This window comes from Spermophilus citellus (genome assembly GCF_964194105.1).
Source record: "Spermophilus citellus genome assembly, chromosome: 5".
Classification (NCBI taxonomy): domain Eukaryota; kingdom Metazoa; phylum Chordata; class Mammalia; order Rodentia; family Sciuridae; genus Spermophilus; species Spermophilus citellus.
This window is the reverse complement of record NC_138186.1, coordinates 107,745,291-107,759,619: the sequence shown is the minus strand read 5'-3', so window position 1 is coordinate 107,759,619 and position 14,329 is coordinate 107,745,291. Positions and strand designations below refer to the sequence as shown.

General features: G+C 33.4%; 1 protein-coding gene across 4 annotated transcripts in view; it reads left to right on the top strand.

Annotated features, from left to right (window-relative positions):
- USP45 (ubiquitin specific peptidase 45) overlaps nt 1-14,329 on the top strand; it is a 99,541-nt gene that overhangs the window by 75,274 nt on the left and 9,938 nt on the right. Inside the window, exons 12-17 of one of the 4 annotated variants that reach the window (XM_081294252.1) lie at nt 468-524; nt 860-1,000; nt 4,346-5,021; nt 6,472-6,569; nt 10,662-10,748; nt 13,832-13,985. In XM_081294252.1, the coding sequence (XP_081150378.1) occupies nt 468-524; nt 860-1,000; nt 4,346-5,021; nt 6,472-6,569; nt 10,662-10,748; nt 13,832-13,985 (1,213 nt within the window). The remainder of the gene's footprint in view (nt 1-467; nt 525-859; nt 1,001-4,345; nt 5,022-6,471; nt 6,570-10,661; nt 10,749-13,831; nt 13,986-14,329) is intronic. The other 3 variants (XM_081294249.1, XM_081294250.1, XM_081294251.1) reach the window with 3 other exon arrangements.

The following is a 14,329-nucleotide window of genomic DNA, read 5'->3' as shown; positions in this document are numbered from 1 at the left end:
ATACTTCTGAAAGTATATGGCTTAGAGTATGGTAAATTTAAACTTTTGTCAGACTTGATTGGTAAAAAAGAGTCTTTATATCCGTTTTTTCTGTCCCAGATTGTGAAGTACTCTTCTGCCCTCTTTAGTCTTATAAAATCAGGATTATAAATTATATTTCCTTGTAGCCTATCCCATTTAAACATAATGTGTCAACATGCTATAACTTAAATTTTTGCAATAATCAACATAGAAGTTGATTTCTCTCTCACAAAGGTAGAAAGTATCTTTTAAAACAATTAGCCTAAGCAATCTTCAAAACACTGTCAAGCTCTCTGCTTCTTTCCCCATGGTTTTTTCCTTAACATTTCATGCTTTGTTTTAACTTAAAACTTTGAACTGGGAAGTTTGATTTCTTTGATACTTTACGGAACTACATGTCTATATTATAATTCTAACAGAAGTTCTCAATTTGTTTTCTTTTTAAGATCTCCACTGTGAAAGATCCTTTCATTGATATTTCACTTCCTATAATAGAAGAAAGGGTAAGGAGAAAAAAAAGTAATTTTGAGGTCTTTGTGAAGAGCATTTATTCACTCATTTAGATATTTTTTGAGTGTATTGTCAGATGTCTGAGAGTCATTATGTTTTACATATAACTGAGTTTGTATGGTGTTTCGATAGTGGGGTTTATGCATGTATGCATTAAGTATGATATACTTCTTATTCTCCAGGAATTTAAATCCTTATGCTTTTGAGAATTAATGTTAAGAAAATAATCTTTTTATATTTTTAGTGAGTTAGAGATTTTAAAAAGAAAGGTATATCCAAAATTTATTTGCTTAAGAAGTTTTGTGTTATGTATATGGCATCTACATAGGTATCAAAACCTGTGCTTTTGGGAAAAATGAGTAAATATAGAAGTTTACAGGAGACAGATCCTGATCAGTACAGTGGCACTGTTACTATAGAAAATACTCAACCCAGAGCTGCCAAGAAGCATTCTTCATCAAAAGATAAGGTGAGACTGTGAACATTTGTTAAATATTTGTTTTCTTTAACTTTTTATTGAGAAATATTTTAAATGTATACAAAAGTAGAGAGAATAATATAATAAACTCCCATGCACCCATTTCTCAGCTTCATATTATCAATTCATGGCTAATTATGTTTTTGCAGTATCTGTCCCACATTCCACCCTTCCCCACCCAGATTATTTTGAAATAAATCCGACAAAAATTATACATACTTCAAGATGTTTATTTAAAAGATACTCTTGAGGCTAGGGGTTGTGGCTCAGCGGTAGAGTGCTCGCCTAGGGCATGTGAGGCCCTGGGTTCAATCCTCAGCACCACATAAAAATAAAACAAAGATATTTTTAAAATAATAATTTCCATTTAAATAAAAAAATAAAAGATATTCTTTAAGAGCTATGGTATAGCTCACTTGCTCAAGGCCCTGAATTCAATATCCAAATGCCCTTTGTAAAAACATGACGACAGTACCATCATCATACATAAAAATATTAATACTTCTTTGTGAAACCAAGCATCAGTCATTATTGAAATTTCTTCAGTTGCCTCATAAATACTCAGGTTTTTCTTTTCTTTTCTTTTCTTTTTTGTTTGTTTTGTTTTGTTTTGAGAAAAAGGAAAAAGAAGGTTTATTGCTTTGCTTGCAAAGGAGAAACATAGGGGACTCCTGTCTCAAAGTTTGTGATTCTGCCTATCACAGGAACATGGGGCTTTTATTTATTTATTTTTTTTTTTTTAAGAGAGAGTGAGAGAGGAGAGAGAGAGAGAGAGAATTTTTAATATTTATTTTTTAGTTCTCGGCGGACACAACATCTTTGTTGGTATGTGGTGCTGAGGATCGAACCCGGGCCGCACACATGCCAGGCGAGTGCGCTACCACTTGAGCCACATCCCCAGCCCAACATGGGGCTTTTAAAAGAGGTGATTCAAAGGCTATATTCCATATGTTCTCTTTTGGAGTTGTTATTCACTTGTTAATTTGGGACAGTCATTTCTGAGATCTTCTCGTACCATCCCCAAAGTCTGGATTGTGTGTGTGTGTGTGTGTGTGTGTGTGTGTGTGTGTGTGTCTGTCTGTCTGTCTGTCTGTCTTTCTTTCTCTCTTCCTCCAGTACTGGTACTTGAGTCCAAGAGTGCTCTATCACTGAACTACATCTCCAACCCTTTTTATTTTTTATTTTGAGAAAGTGTCTTGCTAGGATGCCCAGGCTGGCCTCTTACCTTAACCTCCAGAATACCTGGGCCCAAAGAGTATCATGTGTCTTTAACTCTTTATTTAATCACATTTTCTTTTTGCAATTAATGACCAAAGAAATCGTCCACTTTTTTTTAGCATTTTTCCACATTCCCACATTAAGTAATATTTACTATTGTATTCCTATGATATTCACAGGTTCTTCCGTCTCCTTTATTTCCTCTCTAAAGTGATTTAGATCTAAAAGCTATGTTAGGTTCAGATTTGATTATTTATTTAATTTTTTGGCAAGAAAACTTATAAGTGGTGGTGTATTCTCAATCAAGTTGGTTCTAATGAATACTTCCTGGTTTCTACTCTCTAGAAACCCTTAAGTCTTTTTATGGTGCCATATTCAAGAAGCAAAAAGTTAAATATAAATGTCATTAGAAATTTTATGTTTAGAAATTATTAATATTTTTTAATGTATGATGATGGTACTGTGGTTATGTTTTTACAAAGAGTATCTGGGTATTGAACTCGGGGCCATGAGCAAGTGCATTACCACTGCACTGTGCCCTCATCCCCTAAAGAATATCTTTTAAATATACACCTTGAAGCATGTATGATTTATGTGGGATTTATTTCACAGAGAAAAGACTTGAGGAGCTGGGTGCAATGGCACATACTTATAGTCTTAGCTACTTGTGAGGCTGAGGTAGGGGGACCATTTGTGCCTAATAGTTTGAGGCTAGCCTTGGCAACATAGTTGAGACAAAAACTCCACGTTCAAAGGGATTTTACTGTTTTTCTGGGCTAAATTGCTTATAATATTATGCAGAAATATTTGAGAAATTGTCAACTTATCCTATGTAAATATTTCAAGGGATTAAATTAAACATATACTTCAGTTTTTAAGTCCAAGTAAAACAATTGCAAGAATATTCTTGTTTATCATGTGGTGTTGACTCATAATTTAGCACTGGGAATTTTAAGAACACCTAGGAAAGACACTATCTCTTTGAACATTTTCATCTTATATTTTCGAGGTTTAAATAAACTTTCCCCATACAACTTAAAGTGAATTTAACAAAAACAGAAGCACCTTGTGTCTTTTAAAATCAATAATGAGGTATAAGTACTGAACTTTAATAAATTTTTGTATTGTCTTTTTTTGGGGGGGTGGTACCAGGGATTGAATTCAGGGGTGGGCACCCAACCACTGAGCCAAATTCCCAGCCCTATTTGTATTTATTTAGAGACTGGCTCTCACTGAGTTGCTTAGTACCTTCCTTTTGCTGGGGCTGGCTTTGAACTTGTGATCCTCCTGTTTCAGCCTCCCAAGCCAGCTATATTATTGAATTTTTTACTTTTTATTTTTGCTAAATTGTACTAGTTATCTCATTAATCCTTTAATATGGAGTTTAATGCAAAGAATGACAAAGAAGCATCAGGTGAGTAAACAACAGTGAGAAATGAAACCAAGATAGAAACGTAAATACAAATGGAGAAATAATCACCTTGATGAGAAACACTACTTTGACACTACTTAATCTAATTTAAAAGGAGCAATTAATAGGCAAGCTAAAGTCTAGACACAAATAAAATATTTTCTTTCAGATCTGTGGCGGCAGGCAACACGGTCATAATAGAGTTTGTATTTTGTTACTTTTTAACTTTTATTTTAAAAATACCCAGTACTCTTCAATATGTAAAAATCAACAAGTATGGAAAGACTTATGGTTGAAAAGTCCCCCTTATAGCCCTGTTCTACTGAAGATGTTGGTTTTCCATGTTAAGTTTTACTTTTAAATTAGAGGGGCTGGGATTGTGGCTCAGCGGTAGAGCACTCGCCTAGCATGGGCGGGACCCGGGTTCCATCCTCGGCACCACATAAAAATAAAGGCATTGTGTTGTGTCCATCTACACCTAAAAAAATAAATATTAAAAAAAAAAAGAAATGCACCTTTAAAAAAATAAATTAGAACTATTTGTTAGTGTATCTTCAGTTGATCTTAGTTTAAGTTTAGATTTAGTAAATGACTTTCAGAGAAGTAGTGCTTATTTAACAATTGTGGACAGCTAAGTGAGACTTCTTAGCATTTATTTTCAATAAGGTCATAAAATTCTTTTCTCTGAAAACACTGTCAACTTACAGAATCAACTAATTCATGACAGAAACCATATAAGAAAATTGTCATCTGGGGAAGAGAAAACTGTTTTTATATATCAGAAAAATGAAAACCTTGAAACCAGTGGGGAGTTGTCAGTATATGCAAACATCGTGAGTACTGAGTCATCTCTGAATGAAAGCCCTACAGATGGTAGTGAAAAAGAAGCCTGTCATTCTGAAAGTAGTGCTGATGCAGACAGTGAGGCTTCAGAATCTGAAAGTGCTTCAAAGCGGACTGTGCTATTTAGATCCAGCAGTGAATCCTGTATGTACACAGATGGGCACCTTCACCACCCATCTGCAAGTGAACTGCCACACCCCAAGGAGACTGACAGTGGTGATGAGGAAATGGCTGAAGCAATTTCTGAACTTTGTTTGAGCAGCACTGTAATTGGAAATAGAGATTTTGACAGAGAAAGTCAGCCACCCAGTGTTTCAAGTAATTTATGTTTTTCAGAGGAGAAGCATATGAGGTCTCACAGTTCCCAGAATGCTTTTCAGACCCTTTCTCAGAGCTATGTAACTACTTCTAAAGAATGTTCGGTTCAGTCCTGTTTGTACCAGTTTACATCTATGGAATTACTAATGGGGAATAATAAGCTTCTATGTGAGAATTGTACTGAAAAGAAACAGAAGTACCAAAAGGAAAATAATTCTGCAGGTAAACATTTAGCTTAATTTGTTTTTGTATTATTAATGGATTATTAGTGATTAATGAGTTATTAATCCCCTATTCAAGCACCTGGGAACCTTATCTTCATACTTGAGCTGGTTGGCCCAGTGATTATCTTGTATTTTTGCCTTGGCACTTAAGGCACTGACTAGGGAGAAAATATTTTCAATAGATTGTTGTTGAAATAATTGAAGATCATGAAGAATACATTTCTGCCTTGAAAAATGCAAATCCACATCTTATTTGAAAGAAATAACTATCTGAAATCTTTCTGAAAGAAACAGCTCTAAAACTTAGTTGTATCACTAGTAAGATTAGTGATGAAAGTAAGACCTTCAGAAATCCCATCATCTGTTGTAAACTCAAGGTATAGATTTGAAGATTTTAAATATTTGCATGTTATTAAGCTAGTGATACAATGACTGTGTTTAGTTTAACCAGATTAAAGTGGGAAAGGGGGATATTGTTAAGTAAGAATTTTCAGTGCATCTCTCACCTTAATTGAGTGGAAAGAATACTCTTAAGGTGACTATTTGTTTTAAACATGTAGGTTTTATTATTCAGGTATGGTGAAGTCAAGGAAACAGGAAATGATTGACACTGAAAAATTAGTCACAGTTCCCAAGAAGTAAGGGGGTAGATGCTATACAAGGCCACATGGAGAAGTACTAGGGGCAGATAGAGCAGAAAAAGTGAAAGAGAAACAGAAAATTGGCAAGGTCCTTGGTTTTGGTCTCTGAGTAGCCCAGAGTGTGAGAGCTCAATAAAGGATGTTGTTGTTGGTATATGGGCTTGGTTAGTTTGCACATGAAAGGTGAGCTTAAATTGTTTTACTGTTTCCAGGATTTAGCTAGCCCTGGAATGGGTTGTCCCTTTATGGTAAAAAAAAAAAAAAAAAAACCTCTTGATCCAAAGTATAAGAATAAAGACAGGCTTAGTACACTAGTAATTAAAAAAATGGCTGGATGGGAGAAGTAAGAAGTACCAACTTAAATTAATTCAAGTTAAATATGTGATTGCCCATATTTAAATCTTGTCATAAGTCCTTTCTATCAAACTTACTGAAATGCCCCGTGATTTGCCATGTTGTGTGTTCTCTCTTTGCTGCAATGAGTAATAGACTCAACTTTTAAAATTATAGGTGCTTCTGGTGGTATTTGGCTGGAAGGGGCTACTAACAATAAGTAACTAGCATTCTAGCATCCAAAATTTTCTTGTGCCACCTCTTCCAGACTTTATGCCTTAACAAACAAATATACATCTTTACTTTCATCTCAGTGGAGTTATGGAAAGGAATAGAGAGGTACCCTGTAATCAGAAGTCCAGTTTCTTAACACTTAAAACAAAATGGTATGATGTTGCTATATAAATTCTTGTTATATTATAGGTAATATATAATGTGGAATTTTTACAAATAAATTTGTTGCATTTTATGCAGAAAAGAAAGCAGAAGGAGTTTATACTAATGCCAGGAAGCAATTGCTTATTTCTGCTGCTCCAGCTATTCTAATTCTCCATCTTAAAAGATTCCATCAGGTAAAAGTCCTTTTGTAGAACTCTAGTCATTCATTTTCATTAGGTGTTTTGTGGAGTCCTGTGTTTTGGGGAATATTGTCAAAGATTAGAGAGTAACTTACTGAGTTTAAAAATTTGCCATGTGGGGTTGGGGTTGTAGCTAAGTGGTAGAGCAGTTGCCTCGCACATGTGAGGCACTGGGTTCGATCCTCAGCACCACATAAAAATACAAAATAAAATGAAGATATTGTGTCCATTTACAACTTTAAAAATATTTTTTTAAAAATTTGCCACATTGGATTTCCTACTAGTTTAGCCATAATAGTTTACAAGACTTTTCTGATTAAAATTGTTTAATTTGTAGTACTTGAAGATTTAGACAGTAGGACCCTTAGTTATGTCTATGATTGGTATGTGTATGTGTGATAGAAAATAAGTTTTAATAAACATATTTATAAGCAGAACAGTAGTAAAGTACACTCAACTTTCTGAGCTCTTCTGATCACACTGAAAGGGTTCTTGGCTGTCAGTGTTGGCTGGGAATATAAAGAATGGCTCCAAGGCAGGTCCTACACTTTTAGAACTTCATAATGGGAGGCAAACTAATTTTCTTTTTGTTGTTGTTGTAGTTTTTGTTTTTTGAGATGTGTTCTTGCTCTGTTGACCAGGTTGGCCTCAAACTTGAGATTCTCCTGCCTCACCCTCCCATGTAGCTAGAATTGTAGCTACACACTAGTGTCCAATTTAAATTTTTTTTCTTCTTTTGCAATACTAGTTACTGAACTCAAGGGCATTCTTATCACTCAGCTACGTCCACAGCTCTTTTTTTTTTTTTAATTTGTTTTTATTTTGATCTAGTGTCTTGCTAAGTTGCCAAGACTGGCCTTGAACTTGCAATTCTCTTGCTTCAGACTCTGGAGTGGCTGGGATTATAGGCAGGTGCCACCAAGCCCATCCCAATTTAAATACTTTCAATGTGTTAGGTTTTTGTCTAATTATTTGTGGTTTTTAATTCAGTGTCTTTTCTCAAGAGGATTGTTTTTGCATTTTGAAAGTTATTTTTAAATTTCTCTGGAAAATGAATAAGTTAAAATATTATAGTAGTTAAAGGAGTTTAGTTGGAAATGTCAAAAATAAAACATGAGTATAATTTAAAGCTATTATGATTCTAGATTTGTTCAGTAAAAGATTTAGGGAAAATGCTTCTTTGGAAAATACATAATTAGAACTTTGTATCATATACCCATATATATATATTTTAAATTTTTTATTTGGTGATGGATCTTTATTTATTTATTAATTTATATGTGTGCTAAGAATTGAACCCAGTGCCTCACACATCATGCTAGGCAAGTACTGTACCACAGCCTCAGCCCAGATTTTCAGATATATTTTTAATGCATCAAGCAAATTATTAAAAAGACTAGAAAAAATGAGTATTTGATCTGACATCTGTGTGAAAGACTTTCTAAGTGTAAAACTCATGAAAGAAATCTTTAAGGAAAAAGATTGAGAGGTGTGTGTGTGTGTGTATGTGTGTGAGAGAGAGAGAGAGAGAGACAGACAGACAGAGAGAGAAACACACACACAGAACACACCCAGGGCATTGCACATTCTAATCATACACTCACTGAGTCACAACCCAAGCCTGGATTGAGAGTTTTGACTGAATATTTCAGGGGGCAGGAAAAGATTTTTCTCTGACCCTACTTCTGTCTATAGAAAGATTAGATTAAGTTTTAGATTCTCTATAGCCAAAGTTATAGAAATGGCCATGGAGAACAGAAGCAAAAGAATGTCTACCAGAAGGGTTGCATCTGCAGTGATTCTGTGAACAAGAGAGGATCATTTTGGATTGTAGATGCTAATTTCACAGTGTACTATAGCTATTTTATATTTGGTATTTAATCCCTCTTTAAGAACAACTTAGAAAATTCATGTGCATAAAGGGAAATATTTATGAACATCTCAGACCCTTCTTGTTCTCAAGTGAAACATAATGTCTGTAAAGCCATATTCTAATTTCCAAGGATCGAGAATTGTAGGGAGCACAATCCCTAAGTAATGTCTCTGTTTCTACATTCTCTTCAAGTCTATTTCTCTATAATATTAGAATCTTTCACAATACTGAAAGGAGAATCTCAAACTGGATAGATGTCTTTGTCATAAACATTCCAATGATTAACATTGTAAATATGTAAATAGCTCTTAAAGACTAGCTAGAAAATATCCCTAACAGTAACATGTATAAAAAAAATCAGTTGACAGTTCTAGAAGATGTACAGATTCCAAGACACTAAAAATAGGTGCATTGTTCATAGCAAAAGAAATACAAAGTAAAATGACAGATTCGCTTTTTTAGCGTGTTCAAATTAGCAAAGATACAGTAGTGCCGATATGGACGGAGTGGGATATATGCATTCTCATTGTTCAGCAGTGGGCATATAAATTGATAACACCCTCTGGAAAGTAAATTAGTAATGGATATCAAGAACATTAGAAATGATTTGAATCAGTGTTTGAATAAAAATACTCATAAGTAATTTCACTTCTAAGAACTCCTTGCAAGGAAATAGAGATATACACAAAATTACATATACCACTTACATAGATTATGACAGGTTCAAGGCCTAACTTTGGTATCCAGTATATGAATCATCAGATTTATATGTTAATGACATGAGGAAAATATTGTGTCTCATTCTATTAAAAATTTTAAAAAGTCAGGAGAGTGCATATGCCCAAATATAAGGCTAGATATTTTTCAAAAATTATCCTCTATGAAAAGATTCATCTAATATTAAAAGCCTTTACAAAATATCTTCTATATGGAATGGTTTTTCAGCAGTGAAGTCCTGATTGTGGAGGATACAAAAACTTGAAACAATTTCAGTACATGTATTGGAAAATTATAAATGTCACCTGATTAAAAATGAGAAAAAATAAAAAGTAGATCAAATATTTAGTGTGTGTGTGTGTGTGTGTGTGTGTGTGTGTGTGTGTGTGTGTTGCTGGGGATTCAACCCAGGGCCTTGTTGCATGTGAGGCAAACACTCTACCAACTGAGCTATATCCCCAGCCTCAAATATTTATTCTTGAGATACGACCTCATAAAATTTTATGTCAGATATCATGTTGAACTTTCTAAAGATCATTTGAAAAAACAAAAACAAATCAGTTATTGGTTATATTTTCCAAAAAATAACCAAATAATCTTATTTCTTACTTTAAAGAAAAACAAGAAATAAGCAGATCAACAGTGAAATTATGTGATTTGCAATGGAAAAACCAAAGTCGTGAAAGTCCTTGTGTGAAAGGAGGTGTCTATTAGAGAGTCTATCTAGACAGTTCAGATTTAAGTATTTTCTCATTCCAATAGTGTCCATTTATAGGTCTCCTACCCAATATATTCTGTAGTCTATCAGCTTGTTTTATTACCATTTTATAATGCCAGGCATACATTTTGCAAGGTTTGGCTTTGGAAATTAAAAACATAAAAAGAGGTAGAGCTTATTTAAGAACATGAAGATTTATTTTGATTTATATATATTACATTTACTTTTACTGATAAATGTTTCAAGTGCTCAGTTTTTTTTCTTTTTTAGCGAATGAATATTATTGAATTTTAAAAATAAAACTTACTGAATTTTAGAAAAGGACATAATATAATCAGTTTATACTTGTTTTCAGCATTCACCTAAATGAGGTTGTTTGGAGGCAAGTTCACTGTTAACAAGTCATTGAATTAGGCCCAGAATACCAGGGATTTGACTCTTCAGTTGGATACATTTTCATGAAAGCATATATGTTAGTAGCTTAACATTTAACACATTAGATTTATTTTTCCATAAGTGTTGATAAGCCACAGTGAAAGTAATCATTTCCTTTATTGTTCATGGTAAAAATCTCCATGTAAATGAGTACTCTTTTCAGTAGCAATGTATGAAAACCTGATTTTTAACTTAGTCATATGAATTTTGGACTCTTGATTAGTCACGTTTGTTTATCTATATGAAAAAAAAATAACTTCTAGAATTCCTTTTGGGATTTTAATTAACCCAGTCTTTAGAGCTAATTAGGTTGTATTAAAAATTTGTTTTTGGTATTTTTAAGGCTGGCTTGAGTCTTCGTAAAGTAAACAGACATGTAGATTTTCCACTTACGCTTGATTTAGCACCATTCTGTTCTGCTGCTTGTAAGGTACAGTATATTAAGTTATTTAACTGACCTGCAAATAATATGCTTTAAAGCATATCTGTTTTGTTTATTAGGCCATGCTTTTGCACTTTTTGTTTTTGTTGTTCATTTTAAAAATAAGCTGTTCCTCTGAAAGGAAATTTTAATAATGAAGGTAAACCAGTAATTTTTTTTTTCATTTAATACACTGAATCTGACTTCTGTCCTTTGAGCATGAGGCATGATAATCGCAAAGATCAAAGCTGTACTTGTCAGCTGTGTATAATACTTCAAAATTGTTCATACCTTATTAGGTATAGAAAACAATGTTTAATAATTGCTTGTGTGTACATGTAAGAATTGTTGAGATAAAATTGATTACTAATGGGAACCAAACTATTATAGGGTAACATAATGTCCTGTTCAGGTTTTGTGGTTATGTAGTATAATGCTTTTTGAAGTTAATATTTTTAGTACATTGACCAATCAAAACAAAAATATTTTAAATGCAATTTTCCAATGAGTCTAGTTTATCTGCTGTGGGATACCAATACTATCTGCAACTATTAATACTTAACATTCCTAAAATTTGGTAATGTGGTAAATAATAATGAAATTTAGTAAGCTTTTTGCTTTTTTTTTTTTTTTAACTTGGGGTACTAGGGATCAAATTCAGGGTCTTGCACATGCTGGGCAAGTGCTCTGCCACTGAGTTACATCTCAGACCTCTGTGTTAAATTTATGGGAACAAACCAGGTCCAGTGGCACATGCCTATAATCCCAGTGACTCAGGAGGTTGAGATTGTAACTTAGTGCGACCCTGTTTCAAAATAAAAAATAAAGAGGGGCTGAGGTTGTGTGGTTCAGCAGTAAAGTGCCTCTGGATCCAATTCCCAGTACCAAAAAAAAAAAAAAAAAAAATTACATTTTTAAAGTGCCTATTGTGAATTTTTAACATACACAAAAGTAGTCAGAAGAGTACAGTGAACCTCCAGCGCCCAGCCCTAAAACCTTATGGCAGGTCCTCTCCCATCCACATGTTCCTTTATGTTCTTCCGTGTTGTTAACATTTAATCCATAAATATTTTATTCTGTATCTCTAAAAGGAAAGACATGCTCCCTATCCTTTTTGACATAATCACAGTATCATTTATTGTAATTTCTTCAATAATCTAATCTTCATATTTCCAACTACTTCAAATGTGATTTTTTAGAATGAATTGATAACCAAATAAGGCCCATAAGTTATGAATGAATGATGTCTTTTAAGACATGGCAAAGTTTTGTTTTGTTTTGGTTTTTTGTTTTTGTTTTAAGGTGTTTTTTTATTTTGTTTTGTTTTTGTTTTTGGTGCTGGGGCTTGAACCCAGGGCCTTGTGCACGCGAGGCAAGCACTCTACCAACTGAGCTATATCCTCAATATTTTCAGTGGGTAGTGTTTCCTCTCCTGCCTGTCTCCTCTCTCGTAGTTTATTTGTTAAAGAAACCAGGTCATCTTTCTTGGAATTTCCCATAATTGATATTTTTATGATTGTTACCCCTGTCATTTTTATTTTTACAGATAGGTAGTTAGACCTAGAGAGGGCTGAATATAATTCACATTTAATAGCAACCCCCCTCCCCCACCATTTCTGGTAAGGCTATTTTATAGGGATTGTTCTGTTCTTTTGTCAGGAAGCACAGCATATCAATTATCCATCTTTGTGTGATATTAGCAACCAGTAATGCTCAATACTAGATCCATGAGTTCATTAAGAATTACAGAATGGTGGTATTTTAATTTGAACTTTTTTTTTCATTTATTAGCTTGAATATGTAAAGAGAAATTCCTTTCTTCTGTTTAGTTGTCTTATGGTATAATTGTTATAGAAAAGGCAGGATAAATGTTTGATTCTTTCTAAATCATTTTTTCAAAATAATGAATTGTTTCATTAGTTATTTCCTCAAACTGTGATTAAATTACAATATTCTGATTATGGATTCATGGATTTAAATACATATGTTCCAATTCATTACATTGTTCTTTTTAATCATGATCTAATGTATCCAGTCTATTGTGCCCATATCTGACCACTGAAAATCATTACAAGTTGGCTTCTGGATTCTCGTGACATGACCCTAGTGTTCTCTCTTTATGGATTATGCCATCAACTGAATATATTGTTCATTTGTGTATTTTCAAATTTCCCTGCTTAGTGTTTACTTTTTAAAATTTAATTTTGTTTAATATTTAAATAAAATATTTACATAATTCCCAAGCCAAGTGTATCAAATGTACTAAACAAGATAAAATTAATCCATTTCACCTCTTTATTCCCTCCTTTTATAGATTAACATGTTAAATTATGTTTTATTTTTGTTTTAAAATATAAGCAGATGGGTATGCATATTTGCATCCCCCCCCCCTCTTAAATAATGGTAGTTTACAGCATGTGTCCTTGTTTTCTACTTTATTTTTAACATTACATCCTGGAGATTATTTCATAGCAGTGTTTAGAGATAGTATGCACTTTCTTCTCCCTCCTCCCCTTTCTTCTTTCTTTTCTTTCTTTCCTGGGTATTAAACTCAGGGCTTTGTGAATACTAAACACATGCTCTAGCACTGAGCTACTCTCCAGGCTGGTACTCCATTTTTGAAGCAGAATTGGATTGGATGCATCATAATTTATTCAACCATTTCTTAATTGTGGACATTTGAGTCTACGTCAGTCTTTTGATATTACACATAATCCTGCAACTAATAGTCTGGTATATGTCTTTTTATATTTTTTCTTATGTACCTGGGATACAGTCCTAGAAGCAGAATTGATGAATCCAACAGTAATACATATGTAACTTAGCTATATAACATGAAATATCCTTGCCTAAGGGTGGACCCATTCATATTCCCCCATGCAACTTCTCAGCAAGCAGTCTTTTTCCCTGCAAATCAGCCAACAGAGAATCTTATCAAGCTTTTGCATTTTTGCCAGCTTAATAGGAATAGGGGAAATATCTGTGTAGTTTTAATAATGCATTTCTCTTATTTTAAGTGGGATATACATTTACCTTTTCTTATAAGACTATTTCATTAAATATCACTAATTTGTTTTTTCTTTTTTTAAAAGAATGTAAGTGTGGGAGACAAAGTTCTCTATGGTCTCTATGGCATAGTGGAACACAGTGGCTCAATGAGAGGAGGGCATTACACTGCTTATGTGAAAGTGAGAGTACCCTCCAGGAAATTATTGGAACATATCACCGGAAAGAAAAGTGTACCTGGTATGCCATATTAAGTATTTTTTATTCTTAAAAGTAAGGTAATTTACTATTTCTTTTTTGTAAGGAGTAAGATATTACCTCAGGTGAATTCACTTTATCAATGTTTAATGCAAGTTATGTCTTAAGAGTGTTTAGATAATTTGAAAATCTTAATTATCATAAGACTATACTCTTTTTTAAAAAATTAAAAAAGACTATACTCTTAGGTGATACGAAGTGACACATAATTTTCAAGGTTTTTAATTATCATGTATTGCAGTAGAATTACTATTTTACTTAACAATACCCAAATTTTTTGAAGACCCACCTGGTCCTCAGAATACAGTAGGAGTTGGAAATTTGCT